Source organism: Phalacrocorax carbo, chromosome 1 (genome assembly GCF_963921805.1).
Source record: "Phalacrocorax carbo chromosome 1, bPhaCar2.1, whole genome shotgun sequence".
Lineage (NCBI taxonomy): Eukaryota > Metazoa > Chordata > Aves > Suliformes > Phalacrocoracidae > Phalacrocorax > Phalacrocorax carbo.
Genome location: NC_087513.1, coordinates 104,946,689 through 104,969,858, shown reverse-complemented (window position 1 = coordinate 104,969,858; position 23,170 = coordinate 104,946,689). Strand labels below are relative to the sequence as shown.

At 37.2% G+C, this 23,170-nt stretch overlaps 1 protein-coding gene across 3 annotated transcripts in view; it reads right to left on the bottom strand.

Annotated features, from left to right (window-relative positions):
• The window catches only part of GBE1 (1,4-alpha-glucan branching enzyme 1), a 176,328-nt gene that overhangs the window by 57,468 nt on the left and 95,690 nt on the right, over positions 1 to 23,170 (bottom strand). For all 3 annotated transcript variants that reach the window (XM_064469651.1, XM_064469659.1, XM_064469668.1), the window contains 5 exons: positions 14,828 to 14,943; positions 14,443 to 14,570; positions 10,301 to 10,399; positions 8,098 to 8,208; positions 4,941 to 5,112 (listed from right to left, as the gene is read on the bottom strand). In XM_064469651.1, coding sequence (XP_064325721.1) covers positions 4,941 to 5,112; positions 8,098 to 8,208; positions 10,301 to 10,399; positions 14,443 to 14,570; positions 14,828 to 14,943 — 626 coding nt within the window. The remainder of the gene's footprint in view (positions 1 to 4,940; positions 5,113 to 8,097; positions 8,209 to 10,300; positions 10,400 to 14,442; positions 14,571 to 14,827; positions 14,944 to 23,170) is intronic.

The window sequence follows — 23,170 nt, the reverse complement described above, 5'->3', positions numbered from 1 at the left end:
TGTAAGTTATGTTGTATCATTTTTATTTCAAATCTGTAATTCTTAAAGCAAATTGTATGCACATTTCCCACCCTGATATTGGTGCTACTGATACAAGTGTTGTACCATTCCTTTTCTTGTTTATCAACATATTTTCAAATAATTAGGTTACAAAATCCTTCAGTTAAAAAAAAAAACAAAAAACAAGCCAACAAGACACCCTGCAAAACAAAAAAATTCCAGAACAACCCCCCCCAACCAAAACCAAACAAAAACCACCCCACACAACCAACCAGAGAAAAAGCCCCCCTAAATTTCTCCTCCAAAATACTCAAAGCAATAGATGATGCATAGTAATTTTATTTTTTTTAAGGACAAAGAGAGAACAAGGTCTCATCATACTAAGCCAGTAGAGAGAGAACTGTTTTAGTGCATCCAAAAAACCCCTAACCATAGAGCAAGTTGAAAAACTACTGCGTAAATGAACTAACAAGTGGGAAAAGGAAGCTTTAACAGATAGATTTGATGTTATTAGTGAAACAGAGGTAAATGTCAACCCAAACGATAACACATTAGTCAATGGTCATGACTGCAAAAAATGTTCTCGTTACTGCAAATAATTTTCTAGCTTCTATACTAAAAAAAAAAAATATGTTGTTTTGTAGGGAGAGGGACTTGGTCTCTGGAGTCCTAATTAAGAGTTCTTTCACTATAGAAAAGTCATGAAAAATAGTGCTAGAGGTTCATGTATGACCTAATCTCCATTTAAATCAACAGATTTGAGTTTAAGCCAATTTAAAATGAAGAAGGAAGCAAGAATATGATTGTTAGCAAGCTGAAAGGCAAGACCCTACGTTGGCATAAACCAGTACATATTTGTGCTACGAAGGATTCCAAGGACCTAAAATGCTATTTAAGGCCCCCTGGGCTGGATCTAATGTATATTCTAGGCAAGAAAGCAGCTACCTTGCTTACCTAAATCTAGATAAACGGATATATCTTGCAAGATAAGGAGAGAACATGGAACCAAATTCACTGAAGAACTGGAGCAGCTCTTTCCCCGTCCCACTGGGTTTCCCACAGTACAGGGCACAGGCAATGAGCAAGAGGAAGAAAAGTATTATTTAAGGAAAAGGAACAATTAAAGTTATCTGCATTTTTTTTTTTCAGAGACCGGATGGAAAATGAAGGGACGTACAGACAGAGCAGTTTTGTAGTGCTAAGTTCAACTATTCTTTCCAGGACATATGTGAGAGTCTTTACGTTGAAGTTGAACACTGTCCAGTGGGTAACAACAGTGGTTGCTGTATTTTCAAGGTGACACTGGAAGATCCCTGTAGTATTTTAGAAATCTTACAACAACTTCTCTTAGTCTTTTTTCAGCAGTTGAGGAAGTAGACTCAGATCTTAGGCCTTTTAGTTATTTTGTAGGGGGTTATTTTGACAATAAAGAATTTTAGTCAGATACAGTGTTTTTACTTTGGATTTGTTTTTAAATCCTCATATTAGAGGGGGCAAAGATCTGTGTCTCAAAATATTTTTCCACACAATTTTCTGGTTTTAATTAAGTTAATACTAGATGAATATTGAATTTCAATATCACTACAATTACAGACAAAAATACTTGAGTACAAATATAGGGTTTTTTTCTCCCTATGATTTCCAATAATAAAATTATTCCACTATTTAATATAGGCACACAGTGTGAATGCTTGGGGCTTTCTCTAAGTGTCATTTAAGTTCAGACAATCAAATGTGTATTATCTATGTCAACATCTTCGTGGAAGCTTAGCTGTGGTGGAGGAAACCCCTAAAGCAGCGTGCAGGAAAACTTGTAACTTTTATGATTTCCTTAAGTCATATGACATAATCTGACCAGTACTGGCCAGTCTCAGTATTAAAATCTCTGTCTAAATCAGGAGTTGGGTTGAACAAGCTACAGCTACATTAGGATTGTTGCTCCCTACCTGCTTTGGAAGCAGAAGATCTAGACAGTACAAGTTTCAAAACAATTGCTACTTTTTTATTACTATTAAACAAACTGGCCTTCCAGAGTGTTCATTTACTACAGCAGGACGTTCATCATTGTCATGTTCATTTTCAGCCAAGCATATGGAGTTTTTCCCTTTCTAGGTTAAGTCTTCCATGCCAGATGGGCACATGAAGCCCTAGAGATTACTTGCAAAGCTGCACAGAAAACTGAAATACAGTCTGGAGGAAAGAATGCTCCCAATGGTTTGTGTTACAAGGGAACCAATTTACTGAAATGACAAAACTTTCCTGTTCACATTTAAATTTGCATACATCATTGATTGCCTATACTGGGATATAAGCAAAATAAGGAAAATAAGTCTTCAGTGAAAGCTAAACACCCACAGAATCACAGAACGGCAGGGGTTGGAAGGGACCTCTGGAGATCATCTTGTCCAACCCCCCTGCTTGAGCAGGCTCACCCAGAGCAGGGGGCACAGGAACGCGTCCAGGCGGGTTTTGAATGTCTCCAGGGAAGGAGACTCCACAGCCTCCCTGGGCAGCCTGTGCCCCTGCTCTGGCACCCGCACAGGAAAGGAGTTTTTTCTCCTATTGAGGTGGAACTTCCTGTGTCCCAGCTTGTGCCCATTGCCCCTTGGCCTGTCGTTGGGCACCACTGCGAAGAGTCCAGTCTCATCCTCTTGACACCTACCCTTTAGATATTTGTAAGTGTTGATGAGATCCCCCAACTTCCACGATTTTTGCAGTGGTTTCACATAGATACCTGAAAGAAGGACAGAGAACTGTCCAGTGTGAAAAGTGAGAAAGACAGGAGAAAGCCATTGTTCGGTGTTCTATGGGGCACAACTACTCTCAACAAGAATCTGCTTGCACGTATGGAGTACAACTGATACTCCAACACAGGTGTAACTAAATATTATTCCAGCTGTTCAAGGAGAAATTCCAGGATGCATTTGAGGACACAGATTTCCTCTCCTGATACAACATTTTTAGAAGCAGTTTGTTTTTCCTTAAGGTGAGCAAAGCATTGAGAAACCAGTGTGTTGCTTTTGTGTCTTTGTTTTCAGAAAAAGTAGGTATGAGACATTTATGGAAGGACCATGGGAAGCACAGAGGCACCTGGAGTGACTTTCTCCAGGTGTTGTGAAAGATTTCCACTCTTCTCCCCACCCCACAGGAGGCTTCTCTTCCTCACCCTTGGCATTTGCTCAAAACTGAAAGTTAAAAAAATTATTTGTCACTGTATTTGCTTAACCAGACAGCATGCTGCAACATGCGTCTTACGTGGACCGGATTGCAAGCATTTGGAATTTGCATGTTTTCTCCTCCAACCTTTATTACTATCTTTTCACCTTTTACATATAGCAAACTATAATGTAGTTACTGAAACATCCGCAGTGCTCAAGGATACCCTATATTAATTGCTCAATCAACCTGCATTGACACACTGGATTTAACATGCCACATTGAATAACTGATCATTTTTCTAACCTTACCAAGTCAATCTGGGACAGAGACATCTGCAGTTTAGGTGGCGTATTTCTTAAACACCTGTTTCCTTAACTATTGTAGTATCACTAGTTTGAAAGGAAGCACACACATCACACCTTGTACATTTTGGTGCCTGAATACACACTTCATAAACACTTATTTCATTAACTCTTCTTCACTCTTGGGAAAATTTTCTGCATTTTATTGGAAACAATAGTTTTACTAGTATACCATACAATGAATTGATTTGTTCTGTACTGAAGTTGCTTTAATTCTTTTTAAGAACACCCACAAACAAGATTTTTGAAGGTTGTTCTAATACCAAGGAAGAGAACTTGTATCAGTACAGACGTGCTTAAATCAAGTGCCACCATTGCCTTATTCTCCAGTTTTTTAATTAGAAAAATATATTTTTAAATATACTATCATGGAAGAAGGGCAATATATAGCCAACAATCTCCTTTAACTTGATATACAAAACATTTAACAATAAAAGTTGAAGGCAATATTAAGCTAGAATTTCTATAATTTTCATTGTCAGAAAGCCGAGATGGTTTTTACACCGTGCTTTCAGCCTTTTTTCCCCCCCTGTAAGACTACCACAACTGCTATACAGAACTTGTTATGCTACATTACAGAATTGTAACTTTTATTATAAAGTGACGATTATTTTTCAAAGAAATTAAAGAATGTGGATATGGTAAAGAGCATCGAGCATAGATAGCTTCAGCATTTTGTATAAAACTAAGAACAACATTCAACTTAAGATGACTACATGGAACTGTAACTTGATGATTAATTGAGATTAACTATTGGGTGTTCTTGTAGCGAGAGCACTTAGGAAGCAATATAATAGTGGTCTTTTACAGCTTATGACAAAAAAAAGTATTTCTAGCTCTTTTTGCTTCCCTGCTTCAATAGCAAGATGTGCCTCCTGTCTCTATGATTTGTCCTTGCCTTCCTCATTAAGCCCCTGCTCTTCTCTAGGAAGCAATGAAATACAATTCAACTGATTCCAGATTACTTCCTGACAATTAATAACTGAAATAAGCACAGAGTTATCTTTAGTAAATTCACTGTTACCCTAAAAAGTTTAGGATAGTAGAAGAACAGAGATGAAAGACAACCCAGCTGCGCAAGGCAAGGCTCACCACCTGAATAACTTGCAGAACAACAATTAAAGTACTAGTCTGAGCTGTAAATCAGAGTAACATGAACTAGAGCTTACCACATTTTTAAGTCATTTCTGCTACAATTAGGAGCCACATTGATTTTATTTTCTTGTCTTGTAATACATCTTACAGACAGAAAAACAATGCACATTACCTTTTGTACTAAATCTTTATAAAAGCATTTATGCTCCAAACGTCAGCATTGTGATGAATACTGCGGATATAAGATGATGTCACATCATTTTATTTCCCTGCCAAGCATTCTGTAGATGAGAAAATGAAAGACTTGTTCCTAAGATTACTTACCCATGAAGTTCAGATAGCTATCTCCTCCAAGTGCATGAGTAATGAGACGAATCATTTTATGAAGCTGTATTCCACGATCAATAACTGGAGTAAGAGGCGAGAGCACACTCATGTTTGTATACATCTCTGCATCCATCAGTCGAAATGCCAATGTCTTATCACCAACAAGTGCCTATAACAGTTCAAAAAAAACCAAACAAAAAGTGAAGAAAACCCTTTGGTATACTACAAGTGTGTCCTTTTTTTTTTTTTTTTTTTTAAATATGGTGCTCTATAATGTAAAGGGAGGACTCGGAAGATTGTCAAAGAGTCAAGGACATGATTCACTGTGCATGACCTAATCCCTGTTCACAAAGAAAACATCCTGTCACCGCCGGTGATCATCAGGTCATTGTGTTGTGTGATGTGTAAATCATGTGGTCGTGATATATATAACCTACTGCCAAAACCAGAAAGTATGTAAACTGAGGCAGGGACATTCTTTTGCAGAGCCTCGACTGGATGCCAGACCTGACCATCTATTTTCCCCATGCAACCCTCCACACATTTACTGGAGCTCCCCCCCACCAAAGGGAGTGCGAGTGTATCATCAATAAACTAATAGCTGTCTAACTCCTGTTGTGCTCTTAGATTTCACCTGATGGGATCGAACTGCACAATTACTTCTGAGAGCCTTCTTACCTACAGATACTAAATGTGTAATGTTAGCGTCAACTCAATAAGCCACAAGTGACCTACCATTTTGGAATTTTTACAGAAAAAAACCCCAAAATAAGAAAGCAAACATCTCAAAGTTCCTGGGATGTACAAGTAAAGAGCTATTAACAACAACTCCTGATTCAGAGATGCAGGGTGAATATGAAATGTTCATTTATATGCAATCAAGAATGTTACTGGGTTTCTGTGATTTCACACAAGAGAGAAAAACAAACTAGTAATTCTGTCTAAAAACAGTGACTGGATTACTAACTTGCTAGCATCTACTGTTAATTGAGAAAGGCCACACAAATACCTTGCAACAAGGATTATTGTAACACATTAGCATGCAGGTAGTTGAAACATTTCGGAACATTTTTATGTAAATAGCTGATTTCTGCTCAACTAGCCCAATTCTCATTTTATACTCTAGCATAAAAACTCACTAGATTCCAGAGAGACAGAGGAGCTGTAAATAGGTCTCACTTAAAAGCATCATCATCCTTTAGTTTTCCAACTAACAACATAACAGCATATATAGATGATTTCCTCAAATAAATAAATAAAAAAACCCACAAAAAAACTTTAAAGAAATTCCTATGCAACAATGGCAAGACTGAAGACTGCAATGAACAGCTGCAAGGAACAACTCTTTTCTGGACTCAGAATGTGGCATTTATTAGTGTCATTTAATGTCCCTTAAGCTTTCCATTAGAAGAGAAGGCAAGCGTTCCCTATTCATGTTTTCTATGCCAGTCATGATTTTATAAACCGTTATCCTTCCCCCTTCAATGATCTCTCTTCTACCCTGAAGTCCTAGTCTATTTAGTTTTCTTCTTATGAAAACCAATCCACACCTGCTATTTTTCTTACAAACTCTCTCACAGCATTTTTTCCGGTTATGCTGTATATCCTTTGAGATAACAGTACCAAATCTGCCTTCAACATTCAAGGTGCACACAAACCATGAAAGACTACAGTGGCATACTGATTTCACTCTTTGCTCTCCATTCCATCCATAATTCCAAGTTCTGTATCTGCTTTTTTGAGAGCTACTAGCATTGAGTTGCTATTTTCATACACCTATAACCACGAGGCTCTGCATTCTGACTGGCAACAGTCAGCTCATAGCCCATTATTACATATAAAAAACTCGAATTTTCAGCACTTCATGTGCATCACCAAGTATCTCCACACTGTATTTTATCTACACCCCCATTTTGTTTCTCTGTCCTGCTTTTCACGTATCATCCTGGTGTCCATGCGCAATCATCATAGCTAGCTTTTATAAAGTTTAAAATAAATAGATCTTCTTCCAAGTATGAGATTCCAAAACAAAAATATATAGTGATATGCAAAACAACTCAACTGATAAAATCCAACATGAAATAAAAGAACAGCAACAGTAATGTTACACGTCATGCTTGAGGATGAAGAATCAGCCTTTATAAGAGCAAACAATTGCTGAATTATGTGCATTTCCAAGTAATACCTGAAGTTCTTTACCAGGACTGGGACTCTTCTCTTGTGCCTTAAGTGAACACTGTGTAACAGTCTGAGATAAGAACGTAAATCGGTACACCAAAGGAAACTGATAAACTCAGAGCTGACTTTTTAAAATAAAACATAGGTCTCATTTTGGACGCTTCTTTAGACTTTTAAAGGTATAGGAAATAGAATGTCAACCTCTATTATGCAGAGGAACATTGAAGGTAGGTTATTACTTAAATCTTTAAAAAATATAATTTATTTTCTAATAAAAGTTCCTAATTTTAAAACTCTGAACCAATGCACTTTCTGGTTCTTCAGAAACAACCATTACAAAAAATTGTGGGGGATGAGAGTTATCCAAACTCATAATTACTTTTTAATTTTACTGTATACAGAATCATTACAATTGCTGTGTTTTGAATCAAACTGTTAAAAAATATTTCATTTAGATCTCTAAAGAGGATTAGTGTTTGCAATCCTTTCAGAGAAGAAGCATTTTCTTGAAGGGAGTACAACAATTGTGAACATTGATTCAGTGAACAAATTTGCTAATTGTTCATGCTTATCATAAATACTGCTCCAGCTTACTTTATGGAAGCCAGATTATCAAAAATATGGATAATATGCCTTCCTGTGTCCTATGACAGGCTGGCAAAACAAGAAGATGGACTCATTTCTTAAAAAAAAAAACAACCCACAACACAAAACTGAAAAATAACATCCATCCACCCCATGCAGAATTCCCTTATTAAAAAGAAGGATCAAAAAAAAACAAACCACCACACAAAAACCCACAAACAAAAAAAACCCACACAAGAAAACACAGTAAAAGAGCAGTAGTCCAGGTCTACTATATCTCTGAAATTGTTGCCTATCCTTCTCAACTCTTGGCTCAATTTTTAAAAAACAAAATCTCACTAAGCCTCTAAACCTCACCTTTTAATTGCTTATCTATAAACAGATACAATACCTGATCATGGCTCTCTGCATATGCAATGTACTTTTCATCATACCGTCTGTTTGTTAATGTATAGACAATATTGCCCATATTCCAGTCTTCATCTTTCAGCTCCTTAATTATCTGCAGAAATCAAAAGATCATTGAAAAGTCATTTCTGCTTTAACTAAAAACACATTACTACCTTTCTTCATTATCTTGGCACAGCAATTTCAATGAATTGTATTACTTTCACTTCTCCTGTTCCCAACTTTGCAGCAACGAGCTGTCTCTGATAATCTGAAAATATTTCTTTCTTTTGAATTCTACTACATAAATATAGTAACTAGAACATTTTGTTTCTCCTGTGCTTCCACATATAAGCATGGACAATCGGACTTGCCGTCTACCACGTGAATCCTCTGATCAGTGGGCAATGCTATTGCTAGGAGCTTCAAGAGAGCGCTGCACCAAAAACTGGGAAAAAATGCGTGGGCGCACACACTTACCTACACATGGTATTCAAAGTCATCCTGTATTTCAAGTAACCCTGGCATATGGCAGCTTCCAACTACAGCTGAAACACTGGGCTGTGAGGCAGAGAACAGATCGCTGCAAGACAACACTACGCTCTTGCCATGAAGTACACAATAAGATGTACTTCATATACACATGAAGGTGCTCAGTGCAGGGACTTGGATGTCCCCTGATCTGTGAATTCCTGGTCAGTTCCAAACCACAGGCTGAACGCCAAAGCTTGGAATACAAAACAAGCTTTAAAATATTTTTTGTCATCCTATCTCCTGATTTTTAGGAATTCAAATTACATCTCAACAATAGGAATTTTCTGCCTCATATGAAAATATTTCCTCCTTCGTCCAATTTCAATGTTAGCCCTTTTTTCTATAGAACTTTATAGCCCTCCATAGGTCACTACAGCTTAAATACATATACATAAATATACAGACATAAAATAAAGGTGATTAAAAGGCAACAGCATTAACGTTCTAAGCCATGTACTCCTAAACAGCTTTTTTTTAAACAACTCTATAAATTCTGTCCCTGAAAATATTCAGGTCCCTGCGCAGCATCGTATTATGTACTAGGTCGATCTCTAACGTGAACTAGTACAGCCACTGTTATGACAATCAGCTTATCTCACCTACTTTTACAGGCCCCTCAGAATTACTTCATGGAATCCTGGAGATCCTTCAGGTCCACAACTGCTTTTAGGAAGTTGCCTAAAAAACTTGCTATTAACAGGTACGTTCTTAAAAGCTGGAGAGAAATGGGAGCAAGCAGTCTCAAGTTTAATGACGCTGTCCCTGTTGAAAAAGCTGGTAAATTCATCTTCTGAATGAAAAGAAGATTTGAAAACTTTTCAATCTGCCCTCCATCTCCTAGTTAGAAAAGTGAAAGATGCTGAAGATAAGTTAATTTGCTTTTTATTTTAAGCTACTCACTACATTTATTGAAGCATTAATGCTCATTTAAAACATTTATTGTTTTCAGATCATCATGATAGCCTGAGGGATTTGGATGCAATCTTCTAACTGAAAAACATTCTCTAAAACATCAGTAGAAGCCTTTTGAGATCATTTAGTATTTTATTCCTTTTCTTCTGATTCTCTGTAATAATGAAAAGGTGGTTTAAATCCTTATCATAGTCTGTGTTTATTATTATATTATTGTTCTTAGAGTGCGTTTACAGATTTTTATTATTCTTTTTGTAACCCCACCGTACTGATTACTGGTGTTTGTGTAATTCACTTAACATTTACTGTGTTTAAACTTTCAGCTCTACGTTCAACAACAATAACTATGCCAAATTTCAGTAGGGTTCATTGACATTTTCAGGGGTTTTTCTTTTTTAATATTTATATGCATGTGGTTAATTTATTATCTACCTGTTCACATTCAGTATAGACTACACATTCTACAGCTGTGGCAAGATACAGATTATTTCAAACAAAATAAGTGTATAGAACGAAGAAAACAAATATCGGCTAGAACGAAAAGAATAGCCCCTGAACTTACTGATCTTCTGAGACCTACGTGATATCTTAGAGCTCTTGTTTCAGCCATTAATACTTGTGCTCAGGTTGGTCAGAATTTATTTTAATAGGACATTGACAGAAGAGAGTAAAATTTGTCAGTAGGATTCAGAAGTGGTTTTGTGTATGGACAGATAAACGTCCCACTTTGAAGAGCAGAACATTTTTTAAAAAGTTCTCACCTCTATCCACTTATCTGGAATAGCCATAGCTAGTCGATAATCAAAACCCCCTCCTCCCTCTGCAACAGGACGACAAAGAGCTGGCATTCCAGAAACATCCTTAAATAAAAAAATCCACAATGTAATTTGCATAGCATTGCAAGTATTAGTTCAGATTTTCTACCATACAGTAATCTATACAAACACTCTGTAAACAGCTTCATAGATTGACCTGGATAAGGGGTGGGGGGGGTGGGCGGTGGTGGAGTAAAATCAGTGTGTGATTACTACACCCAGATTTGCTGTTTGAATGCAAAAGTTACAGGGAAAAGCATTATGACTTTTATTTTCAAATACTCTACCACAAAATATTTTAATAGAGTAGATATTTGAGGGGAAAGAGACCTCAGCAGATGCAGAATTTGAAATAATTAGCTCTCTTGAGCTCCAAGTAATCAATAGAAAGTAGAAAGTAGTCAACAAAAGACAAATTAAGCCTTTGTTTAGTTTATTGATATTTTGCATAAAAAATGGCATAAAAATAAAAGCCTGAATATAAAGTGCAGTAAGGAATTAAAATACAGTCTCTACTCTTTTCCTGGATGCACAAACCCAAAACTAATGATCCAGCTAGCCCTGGAAAGTGACATGCGCTTACTGCATAATTTTCCAGTTTCATCTTGATGAAGGCTGATCATTCTTACATTTGTAATTCAAAGCTCTTAAAATATTTATTGCACCATTTTATTGGGCAATTATGTCACATAGCATTCTTTTTCTAAAGTTAGGTTATCTGTATAGAAAATGCAAATCTCCAATAATTGCAAAATATCTATCAGTACTCAACTTTATTAACTTATGTCAGTGAGAAGCCATTCTACCACAATGGTTAGGTTTTAACACATACCTCTTGCATCTACACAAGAGAATTTATGGAATTAAATTCTGACTAGAACCAGGGCTTAATTAGGAAGCTCATTCTGGTTGTCTGGATTCAATCCAGTCTTCAATGCAAATGCCGCATTAGGCTAATGAAAAAGATATTTGCACTAGAAGTTATACAAATACACGCGTCCATGCATATGCACACACTGCCCCTTCCTCACTGCCTGACCGTGAGGAGACCGACCACACCATCATGAAACTCATGGATGGCATCCTGGGGGGTGGGAGGCAGGGCTGCCATCCAGAGGGACCCTGACTGGCTGGAGGAATCATTCAACAGCAAACTCAGGACGTTCAGCACGGGCAACTCACATCCTGCCCCTGGGATGGACTAACCCCTGCATCCATACAGGCTGGGACTGCCAGGCTGGGAGCAGCTCTGCTGGGAAGGCCCTGGGGCTCTGGGCTGGCAGCAAGCTGAGTGTGAGCCTGCCCTGGCAGCAGAGACTGCCAGCAGCATCCTGGGATGGGTGAACATCAAAGGAGGGATTATCCCCCTTTAACTCAGCAGGCGTTAAATCACACAGAAAACTGCAACCACGTTCCACATGCTGTAAATACCAAATAAGTAAGCAGAAATTCTTTCCAAACTTTGAGATTTTATAAAAAAAAGTTCAATAGCTCTACTAAATCAGTCAGCAAGGATGAAAACAGACTAATGCTCTCCAAGTCTTTCAGCACAAGATGCTCTGAAACAAAAGCCTTTCTCTGTGATGCCTACCTGCACATGGCCTGAGTGAGATTTAAGTAGCTCCCATATACTTTAGTCGCAATTTTGAAAAGCAGATTTTGAGGAAGTTAAATTCCAAATTTAATACTATTGTTATGTATCTATATTTACAGATTTTACCTGAATACTAAAAAAGAAATTTTCGTGTTTGTTCAGTATATTTTCCACCAGATGTAAACAGCCAACACCTAAGCATTTGTTCAGACCTTGGTTTGAAACAAGCTGCATATGAAAAAAAGAAATCATAGCAGCAGGAGTTTTTGCCTGTTTGTTTTTATAATACTTCAGGCATGATGTAATTTTACTTAACATTTCATCTCCTCATTATACAAATCTTTAATCACAGCTTTATTTAGAAGGCCAAAATAAAAAATAAGCATATAGAGAGTAATACCTAAAAACTCAGAAATTACTAAGACAGTGAATATAAAGAATATTTAAAAGCTGTAAAAATTATCAGGTTAAATAAGTAATATATTAGTTACGGCTAGACAAAAACATTTTTCTCATGTGACACTCATTCCATCACCATTACAGGCAAGTGGACATTCTTCATTGCTTTTTATAATTTTCTATTATGTTAATAGTTTCTCCTTCTGAAATTCTCCTTTAATCATGCAGCACATTGATCAATTCCATATTTCACGTAGCGACTCCCCCAGGCAGAAAAAAAGATGTTTTAAAACAGAAGCAGTTTTCAACTCAAGCAAGAGAAACTGAAGACATCTTATTAAAAAACGCTCCTGTGCCAAGTAATATGAGCAGACTGAACTCAGAGTATCATTGGTAGGAATGCTTACAAATTTAAGATTACCTAGAAAATTAACAAATTTCACTTCAAATAAGCCTACAGCTCCATGAAACTATCTCAGGTTTACTAGTGATTGCTCCCCAAATGCTGTATTTGATAGCTTGCCATTAAGATTTTAGCAGTGGTTGTCTATAATATAAAACTTCACCATAAGTAAGAAATTAAGTTAAGCACATTTTGTTTTCTGAAGACAAATAGGGAACTTTTAAGCAATACAAATTATTTTATTAGAAATCTATATAGTCCCTAATGGTATCAGATAGATGCAACTTTTAAACAAGAAGAATTTTTAACGTAACAGAAAAATCCTCAAGGTCTACATGATTTTTCTCTTTTACATGAAGAGAAAATATCAGTGAAAACATACCTATTCATAGAACTTTAATCATAGAATCATAGAATCATTAAGGTTGGAAAAGACCCTTAAGATCATCAAGTCCAACCACTAACCTGTCACTGCCAAGTCCACCACTAAACCATATCCTCAAGCACCACGTCTACCCTTCTTTTAAATACCACCAAGGATGGAGACTCAACCACTTCCTTGGGCAGCCTGTTCCAATGCCTGACAACCCTTTCGGTGAAGAAGTTTTTCCTAATATCCAACCTAAACTTCCCCTGGCGCAGCTTGAGGCCGTTTCCTCTCATCCTACCGCTTGTTACTAGGGAGAAGAGATCAACCCCCCCCTCACTACAACATCCTGTCAGGTAGTTTTAGAGAGCAATAAGGTCTCCCTTCAACCTCCTCTTCTCCAGACTAAACAACCCCAATTCCCACAGCCGCTCCTCAGAAGACTTGTTCTCCAGACCCTTCACCAACTTTGTTGCCCTTCTCTGGACATGCTCCAGCACCTCAATGTCATTCTTGTAGTGAGGGGCCCAAAACTGAACACAGTACTTGAGGTGTGGCCTCACCAGTGCTGAGTACAGGGGCACGATCACCTCCCTGCTCCTGCTGGCCTCACTATTCCTGATACAAGCCAGGATGCTGTTGGCCTTCTTGGCTGCCTGGGCACACCGCTGGCTCATGTTCAGGCGGCTGTCAACCAACACCCCCAGGTCTTTTTCCTCCAGGCAGCTCTCCAGCCACTCCTCCCCAAGCCTGTAGCGTTGCATGGGGTTGTTGTGACCCAAGTGCATGTCTTTCACTATCAAAAGCACTATGTGCCAACAATAATATTCTTCAAAGAAGTTTAATTCACCTCAACCAACTCAAGAAATATATCCTATTTACTCCCTCAGAAACCTGGAGAAACTTAATACTAAATTTAAATTAGCATACACATTCAACAGTTATAAATTTATGGCACTTATTTGAAGGGGAATTGTCAATTATGCCAATATAATTCAAAATACACAAAATCACACCAGAGCTGTTAATCTTTAGTACTATGAATTGCTAGTGACAAATGGCAATCATGCAAAAGCAACAAACTAATAAAAACAAATCTCATTACAAGTTCAAGGAGATGAAGGGGGGGGAAAAAAAGAAGGAAATCTCCACATTAATTAAGAACCCATTAATGCAGACAAAATTCCCAAAGTGCATATTCCAATTGTGATACCTTACAAGGCAAAGTCTGTACACTAATAGATATTTCTCAGCTCAGGAAATTCACATCCTGAAGCAAACTAATCGATATTAACGTTGTTGAGGATGGCAAATTCTAATCTTACCTCTGCTATGGTTATGCATTCTGGATGCAAGAAATTAATCATGTGGTTGGCCAGCATTAGGTAACACAAGGCATCTTCATCCACATGTAGGCCAAAATATTCGTTGTAATCTCCGCTGAATCCTGTGCCTAAGATGACAGGAAATTTTACAGGCCACAGTCACTTTTTTTTAAAAAACAAAACAAAACCAAAACCAGATATTTTGCAATACACAATTTTATAAGCACTAAATTTATTCAGAATTTCAGATCTATCCATATAGCAGCACATCAAAATATTAGCAGATCTGGAATTTTAGAAGCATTCAGTCAAGTTTAGAGCACTATTTCCACAGCAACAGTGCTGCAACTGGACTGCTGACATTTGAGTTGACTAAATTACTTACCAATCCCATGATGGTGATACAACATAGATGTAACACCATCAAATCTGAAGCCATCAAACCGATAGTCTTCGATCCACATTCTCAAATTAGACAGAAGGAATCTCAAAACTTCCCAGCTGAAATAACATGAATATATTTTATAAGCTTTAGAAACCTTGGGATCAACTAGAGTTCCTTATACCATGTTCCCCACTTGCATATAAGATACTTGTCCTGGACATGTTACCATTTTAAGGACTTCTTTCCTGTTTTTCATTAGCTTATTCCTAAAAAGTTTGTCTTCCTGAAATCTTTGTCTTTCACTCCATATAATTTTAAAATTGCAGGTAGGGGTTTAGGAAAAATTGTCAACTATCTAATAGACAGCTAAACAGGCTAGTATTTGAATGCATATTTTAATACCCATACTTTGCACTGTACTTTACTTTGCCTCTCTAAAGATGATTATATTCTATGGGAAAAGATCTTAAAGAAACAGAAAGAAAATTATTAATCCCCAAGATTTTATCGATTTACAGCAATTTCTAGGCATAATAGAAGTTGAAAAACTGTTGTTCTCTACCACCTCCCCTCCTAACTATTTATAAATCTCATGTCACCAGTAGATTACCAAATCACTTACTGTGTTGCAAATTTACACATTTAAAGACAAAACCAACTCATGGAAGTTGCAGAGATTTTTTGAAATTCAGAACAACAGGAATGGGGTATAATGCACACACAAACAAAGCACGGACATGATATCAAGAGATTCCAAAGCGAGTAGGCACATAGAGGTGTTTGTGAACAAATTTCGTATCGAAGAACAAAATAGTTTCAGGAACAGTTTTCCTACTATTCATCACCTCCTCTCCTAGGACACTGGTCTCAGTAGCTTCAAAGACCCCCCCTTTCTTGTGTCTACTGATCACCCTCTGGGCTACCACCCTCTCTGCCACGCTCAGCATGGGCCGCCTCAGGTGCATCTCCTGCAAGCTATGGCTCCAAAGAGTTCACCCATCTCAACCAGCCAACCACATGAGGTAGTGAAATTTTTTTTGCCCACGACTTCAACGCTTGCCAATGTTATGATTAAGACACAAGGAATAAAGTCATCTTGACAAATGTCCCAACCTCCTTCCTTCCTCCAAGAAACTTCTTCATAAAGATGGTGCTTTAAGTCTGGAGTTAGTGATATTACATGAAAAGATGGGGAGTCTGTGTATGTACTATAAAGCTGGTAAAACCCTGATCCCACCTAATAGCCATTTATTTACTTCAAAAAGATTATAATATTTCTCCTTTTCTTTGCCTGTACTGCACACAGGTATACACTTGTACATACAAAGACAGAAATATTACCAAATCAAAAACTCTCCAAATTTAGGAAACACTAATTGGTTCAATGCAAACTGCCTCAGTTCAATACTTTTTCTGGGCATGCGTTACACGACAAGACTTTTTGTTCAATCCCCATGTTCTCCCCACCTTGCCCCAAATCATCCAATTCACAAGATAACACTACACTAGGAAGATCTCAGGAGCTTGTCGACAGAACCTTTTATATATTTGTTTTTTTCTCAGTGAGATGATTTGCAATGAATGAACTATAGAGAGAGAATGCTCTGATATTGAAAGGAATAGAAAGGTATCAGAAGTCCTACAAACCGGCAAGCTGGTCACAAAAATACAACTTTGTGCAAATGCTTGCTGTACCTTTTTCTTACCAAGCATCGAATTTACAGAAAGCTATTTGCTGCAAGCTAAACACTGAGCAAAATCAAAGCAGTAGCTGTGTTGCAATAAAAATACCATCTCACGCAGAATTAAGACAATGCATGTACAAAGAGTAGATTAATTCCTACAAGCACCAGTCAGACTTAAAAGTTATTTCTCTTCATTACGGGACTGCTTGACTTTATAACCTTAAAGTTCTTAAGATGGTGAAGAGGATTTGTACATTTGTAAAACATACAGAGAGTCCCAAAACGGATAACGAATGTAATTTTTGCCACCATTGTTGGCACTGAAGATTGATCTTTGGAAAAAGATGGAGAACCAGTATGAAAATAAATTGTAATGACTTTTACATGAAGAATTGACTACAGATAAGAACAAACAAGATGAATTTGTTGCATCAAAAGTTTAGTTATCAAATTGTTGAGATCAAAAACCTGAGTAGGAGCAGCAGATGTTTTCCAACCATCTGATTGCACATGGGAGAGAAGACTGTAAATAAACAAACACACACATTAACTCTGATTCTAGTCTAAACTTGGAAAAATTCAGTTTCTCAGAAGGACATAAAATACTAGTGACCATATTGACTTTCAGAGAGATAAGTGCACAGATCCAAAACACGAGCCAGAACAAGAGGTTTTTCTGAAACATGCAAATCACACAAACCATACAGAGGTTCCTGATTTCATCCAAGTCTCTCTGTTTATGGGAGCAGCAGCATTAGAAATAGAAATTGACAGAAGTAACAAATAACCTTGTAGAATGCCAGTAGAGGCCAAAATCATAGCATAATTGAAATACATCCACCATATAAGCAATAACTCAGGAGCTTTTCTAAAAGTAGTACAATCTCGTAATTTTACAGACAGATATGGAAACAGGATAGCATTTATTAAAAATGTAATGTCTTTTGGGCAAAAGCCACATCTTAAATTATATCCTAACAATCTCTCACATTTTGCATACCATTAAATTGAGAAAGTTCTTTCACTGCATGCATGATCTAAGAGAGGAAAATATATGCTGCATTATTAAGGAACAGAATTATTTACAACGTAAGAAATTTAAGTAATTCAGAATTCACTCGGACGTCATTCAAAACAAAGAAGGTCTTTGCAGAGAAGTCTTGCTGGTTTTTTTTCTCCCCCTTGGGGCCAATAACTCACACATTAAGAACCAATTTCTCAGCTGAAAAAGTGAAATGAGCATATCTAGCTAGATGACCTGGTTTCAGAAGGTGATGAGAAATTTAACAACTTTCCTATATTAGGTCAGCAGAAAATCTGTGAAATTGCTTACAAGTCACACTCATTATTTACTTTTTTTCCTCCTGTACTAATAAAAAAGCAAAATAATGACTCACCATAAGAATTCTAAATTCCAGTCCCCGGCGAACATCAAATATTTAGATGCAAGCAAGTAATGCATTTAAACCAGTTAATTTTGTCACTATGGACAAAATATAATATTGGCTGTACCTAAAAGAGTTTGAAGCTGCAATTCTTGAACCATATTAATGTTGACATTCAGGAACTGCATTTATAATTATGCATTACAGAAAATGAGTGGAACTGCTGACCTTATAAGAATCTAGACTTTTATGATGATTTACCTGTTTTCAATTCTGTGCTTAATTAACTTAACACATAGTAGCATCGAATTGCTAAAATATTGCTTTTCGAATTATCCCCAAACATTTGAAAAGCTGACTGGCTTAAATTCCACCAATGGATTGCTAAACATACAGAAAGTGGCACTCAGTCTGATAATGCTAACTTTCAGTGAATCCGGTCAAGTTATTTTATGAACTAATTATCCAGCTTTGATACAGAGATGTTCTTTTTTCACTGCTGTTAATCAGCATGCACCAGTTTGCCTGTTATGTAGACGCACTTTGTTTGATCAGAGTGATACAAAACGGTAACCAGTTTTATCCTATTTGGAAAACAACAAAAAGAATAAACTCTCTGTATTTCAACCTCCGTCATGGAAGAGTAATTCCTCCATTTCTCCATTACACGGAGAAGGAATTCCTCACTGTTCTCTAGGTAATACTGTTGCCAAGACCCCAAGCCACCTCTAGCCATAAGGGATTGAGAAGTCGAAGCAGCGCAGCAGGTGCCCACTTTTTAGCCACGAGACAAACCTGACTCGCACTGCTGGACTGCCCTTGATACCTGCACTCATAATTATACCTAACGGCATTCTATGGGAACATACGCATCTCAGTCAACAGAACGTGATACAGTTGTTAACAGATGAAAAGAGCTTTTGCTTGGTGATCCAAGCTGCATTATGCCTCCAGAGTGAACCGTGCAGATAACAAACCAAAGAGAGCTATCCTCCTGGGGCACGTGATAATCTGTGAGCAGAAGGGGTCAGCAGCAACATGCCACTGCCCCTGTATCAATGCCAAGAAGAGACAGAGCAGGCAATTAACTTTTTTCCCCCACAGTAACAACCACAGGCACTGGTGTAGAGTGCTACTTTTTCTCGACCTAGGATTTCTGAAGGTGCATTGCATGACTGTGTCCTGTTCAGCCAGAACAGAAACAAGCCGTTCTATTTCAGCAGTATTAAGCTTACTCACATTTCAAAGTTAATATTCGGGCACAAATTAACTTTTAAGGAAAAAGCTTATTCTGAAAACAAGTAATATTAATTAATAGTAGTGGCACATATATCAATAGGTGAGAAGTTACAGCAGACTAAATCTTTCAATTTAACATGCACTGAATTTTTAACATTATTTAAAATTAAACAAAAGACAACTGACAAAAACCCTGAGGACAGTGTCCTCTCCATACTCCAACTTCCAGTTGCAAGAGAATTTAGCTGCTAAAAGTTTTCAGAATAGCTGCAACATTCTTGCAGTATTCTTGAACTATTCTTCAGTGTGCCACAGTATTTTGGATATTATTAAAATAAGTTAATGTGATGAAATTGAGTTCTTAACATCCCCACTATAAGCAACGAATCCAAAAGACAATCAAGCGTGGTCATGATCCCTTTGGTCAAACCGTTCAAGCCGCTGCACTGTGAAGGTGATGTGATGTCTCACAGAGACCTACAGGTTAGATGCATAAGTTGTAATGTCTCTACTTCTTGTTCATCACAATCTTGTACATGGATGAGGCTTGAAATTGACACTTGCAATAGCCGTAGATCTTTATTCACACATCTTGGAAAGATGTTGCTGAACACTTTCTTGGGCAAGCTAATGAGGATAGTTCCTAATTCTCTAAGTCTCCCACCACTGCTGGCTCAAAACTTCCTTAACAGGGAGCTTGGATCATTAAAGAAGATTTATCTATGTCTCTTTCAGCTGTATCAATGATAAAGAGAGCCACTTTTTTCCCCTGAGCCTCTGAATTTAAAATAAATATTAGCTTTAGAACTAGCTCCCTGAGGTTTTTTTCTCAAAATTTATCAAATATCTTAATTACTACCCCACTGTCTTCTCCTTCCCCACTTACTGCTTACAATCAATTGCTTATCACTTTACCTCTGTTCTCTGCATTGTGAGGTTCTGTTTGTTTTAAAGATAAATGAATCCATACCACAATCTTTGTTTCACTTGATTAGATGCTTGCTTTGCTACCTGTATAGAATTCGTAACACTGAAAGTAGACAATTTATTTACAGCGAAGATGTTGATAGTGCCAAACAAAAGATTTGTAACCTTTGATCCTTGGTCTGCAAAGCAGCTTTATCTTTTAAATGACATTTCAAATAAAAAAAAAAAGCATTAAATAACACAAGTAACAGTGCATTACTGATTTCCAGATTTATCTTTCCTTAAGGTCCAGTATGACACCAAAAACATTAAAAATGTTTCAATCACCAATTAGATAGTTTAGTCTAAAAATTTCTTGCCAACTCTCCTTACAACTAACGAAAAGTCCTCACTTAGGAAATCTTGATTGACATTGCAAGCTCTTGGGACCCAACCACGTAACAAAGAGGAAGACAGACCTACATTAAGGACACATGAAGGAATCTGAACTACAAGGAAGTGAACAAATAAAGAACGTTACATGTCTGAAATCAGAAAAGATAAGCAAAGCTGAGTACTAAAAAGGCACACCAAACCTTAACCTCAGGACAACATCCCTCTGAAGCAGCACTACATTACCTGACTTGCCAAACATTAACCTATCTGCATCTGTCCCAAATAATCACCCTCCTACTGAATTTCAAAGATGAGCAGAGGACTGCACCAGAACACAGCAAGTGCTCTAAACTGGTCTGAAATACACAGCCTACCCTGAGGCCAGATGGGGATGCAGTCCTTATTATGAAAGTCTGAAACACTAGATCAGTAATTAGGATGGGCTCTCAGCATGGTCTTCTGACTGTGAAAAACTTCCAAAGTTTCCTTTATTCACAGACAGTACTGTGGCCCTCAGGAATGTTTTGCTAGCCAAAGAGACAACGAAAAAAGCAAATAAGTCCTCATGACTTAAAGCAAAGGAAGACATGTCGTTCTTAATTTATCTTCTCACAGTGAGGTGACGAAATGTCGCATAAAGTGGATATGACCGGTTAACAGTTCCTCTCACTCTGTTTCTCATTAGGTATTTGAGTATCAACCCCAACATTAAGTCTACCAGCTGTGAGGAGAGCAGTGGTGGCAGCAAAACCCAGCACTTGTTCACACTGATGTCTATGAAACCTTAAGACATGTAGTGAATGGCATCACTAAGCCAGACAGCAATTTCCACTGGGAAGTACAGATCCCTCTGCACAGCAAAACAGAAGTCCAGGGCTTTTTGCTTTGCTCTTTTCAACAAAAAGGGTGCTTAAAGCTAGTAATGGTCACTGATACCAGTTTTCCCAATAGGAGCTGAACTTCTGATGAACTGCTTAAGCAGCCTTCCCGACTCGAGCAGTTGCCGTTACACAGTTGATGTCCAGAAGAGTGAAGTTTCCAAATGGCTTGAGATTAGGGTAAACAATCTCACAGCTTTCTAAGAAACTGGAAAATAGACAGAAGAAGGTAGATGCAAACATTAGCAGATGTGGGTAAGCCAGACGTGTTTTTAGGGAAGTCAAGATTCTATCTTTCCAGATTCCAGGATGGTATTAGGTCATCTTGAACACAACAGTTTTCAGGCACGTACTTCTCAGAACTACTAAATGTCTCTCACTCATAGAAAGAATTATATCAAATTAAGATGAAAGACTGATAGCTGTAGGAATGAAAGACCTTTCACCACAGCCACTTGTTCTCAGCTGTTTTGAGCATTTTTGCAGAAGGATACAGATCTTTGAAAAGGGCTGATGGGAAAAAAAATTACTTTCTGTATTTTTGCAGGATGTTATTCCTTTAAGGTGGACTGTATAAGAGGTAAAAATGCTAAAAATAAAATCCAATAGATGACTAGTGCCTCACTGCCATGAGCAGTAAGAAATAAGGGGCAGTTGAGACCTTCCATTATTTAGGAGTCTGTGCTGGAGAAACACCGGAATCTTGCAGTTGTAAGACCAAATGAATAGCAAACATGTAACCTAGGCACATACAAACTCAGGAAGAAGGTTTTATTCTTAGCCACAGAAATCAAGGATTTATTTATGCCATCATAATTAGAATGCCAATGATATTACATTATTACAAGACTATATCAAGTAAGTCACTGAAAGACTACAAGTTTCCTGTACGAGTTAAAAATAACGGATACTTTTATCAATACTTGCTGCAGAAGACATCTCTGCTTAAGCATTAACATCCCATTCCTTGAATTAAAATGGAAAAGCTCAAAAGTATTTCAGAATTTCAAGGCCAGTCTTCAAGAAAACGGTCCTTAATTATTTAAGTAGTATTATGAAAAAGTCATGAGAAGTCAAGGCGAAAGAAGGATTATTTTCAAACTTGGAAGCATTTGTTCAGTGAAGATCTGAAGTCCTTTCACAAACTAAATCATACCACTTTCTACCAGGCAACCGTAAAGTTAATACTGGTAAATTAATTGCATCCAGGATTGCACAATTATTTCTATACTGCCCTTTTCATAGGCAAAACTCTGATTCTACAGAAGGCACTGACAAATACATAATATATATTACTTTTGTAAAAATTCTAATAAGCAGAACACTGATTATTGAATCATGTATTTCATGACATCTAATAATCAAGCTATAACTTGATATTCTGAGAACAAAAAGTGAATAAATATAAATTACTAAAAACTAAGATATAAAAATAAAATAACCAAAGTAGTTTTATTGGTTTAACTGTAGTTAAAAATATTTCATTTAACTACAGCTTTTCATTTTTTCTTTTAAGAGTAAACAAGAACAGCAGCTCTGAAGATGCAGTGGATTTTCCATTTTGGTTAAAATTAGAGTTCTAGAGTGCCATACCAGTGCTATAGAGTGCTATACCCTTCTGGAAGCATTAATCCCGATCCCCATAAATTCAGTGTTATAGAAGGAGAAAGCACTTCCATTCACCATGCTGTAAACAATATAATAGCGATATGCATTTCTTAGACTTGATTCATGTTCAGTAATTATTTATGGAAAGATTTCTTAGAACAAGGCACATCCTTTATTCAAATACAAGCAGTAGTTCTGAGGTCCCCAAGAAAATTTTTAATTTCTTTCCCTCAAAATTCTACTTCA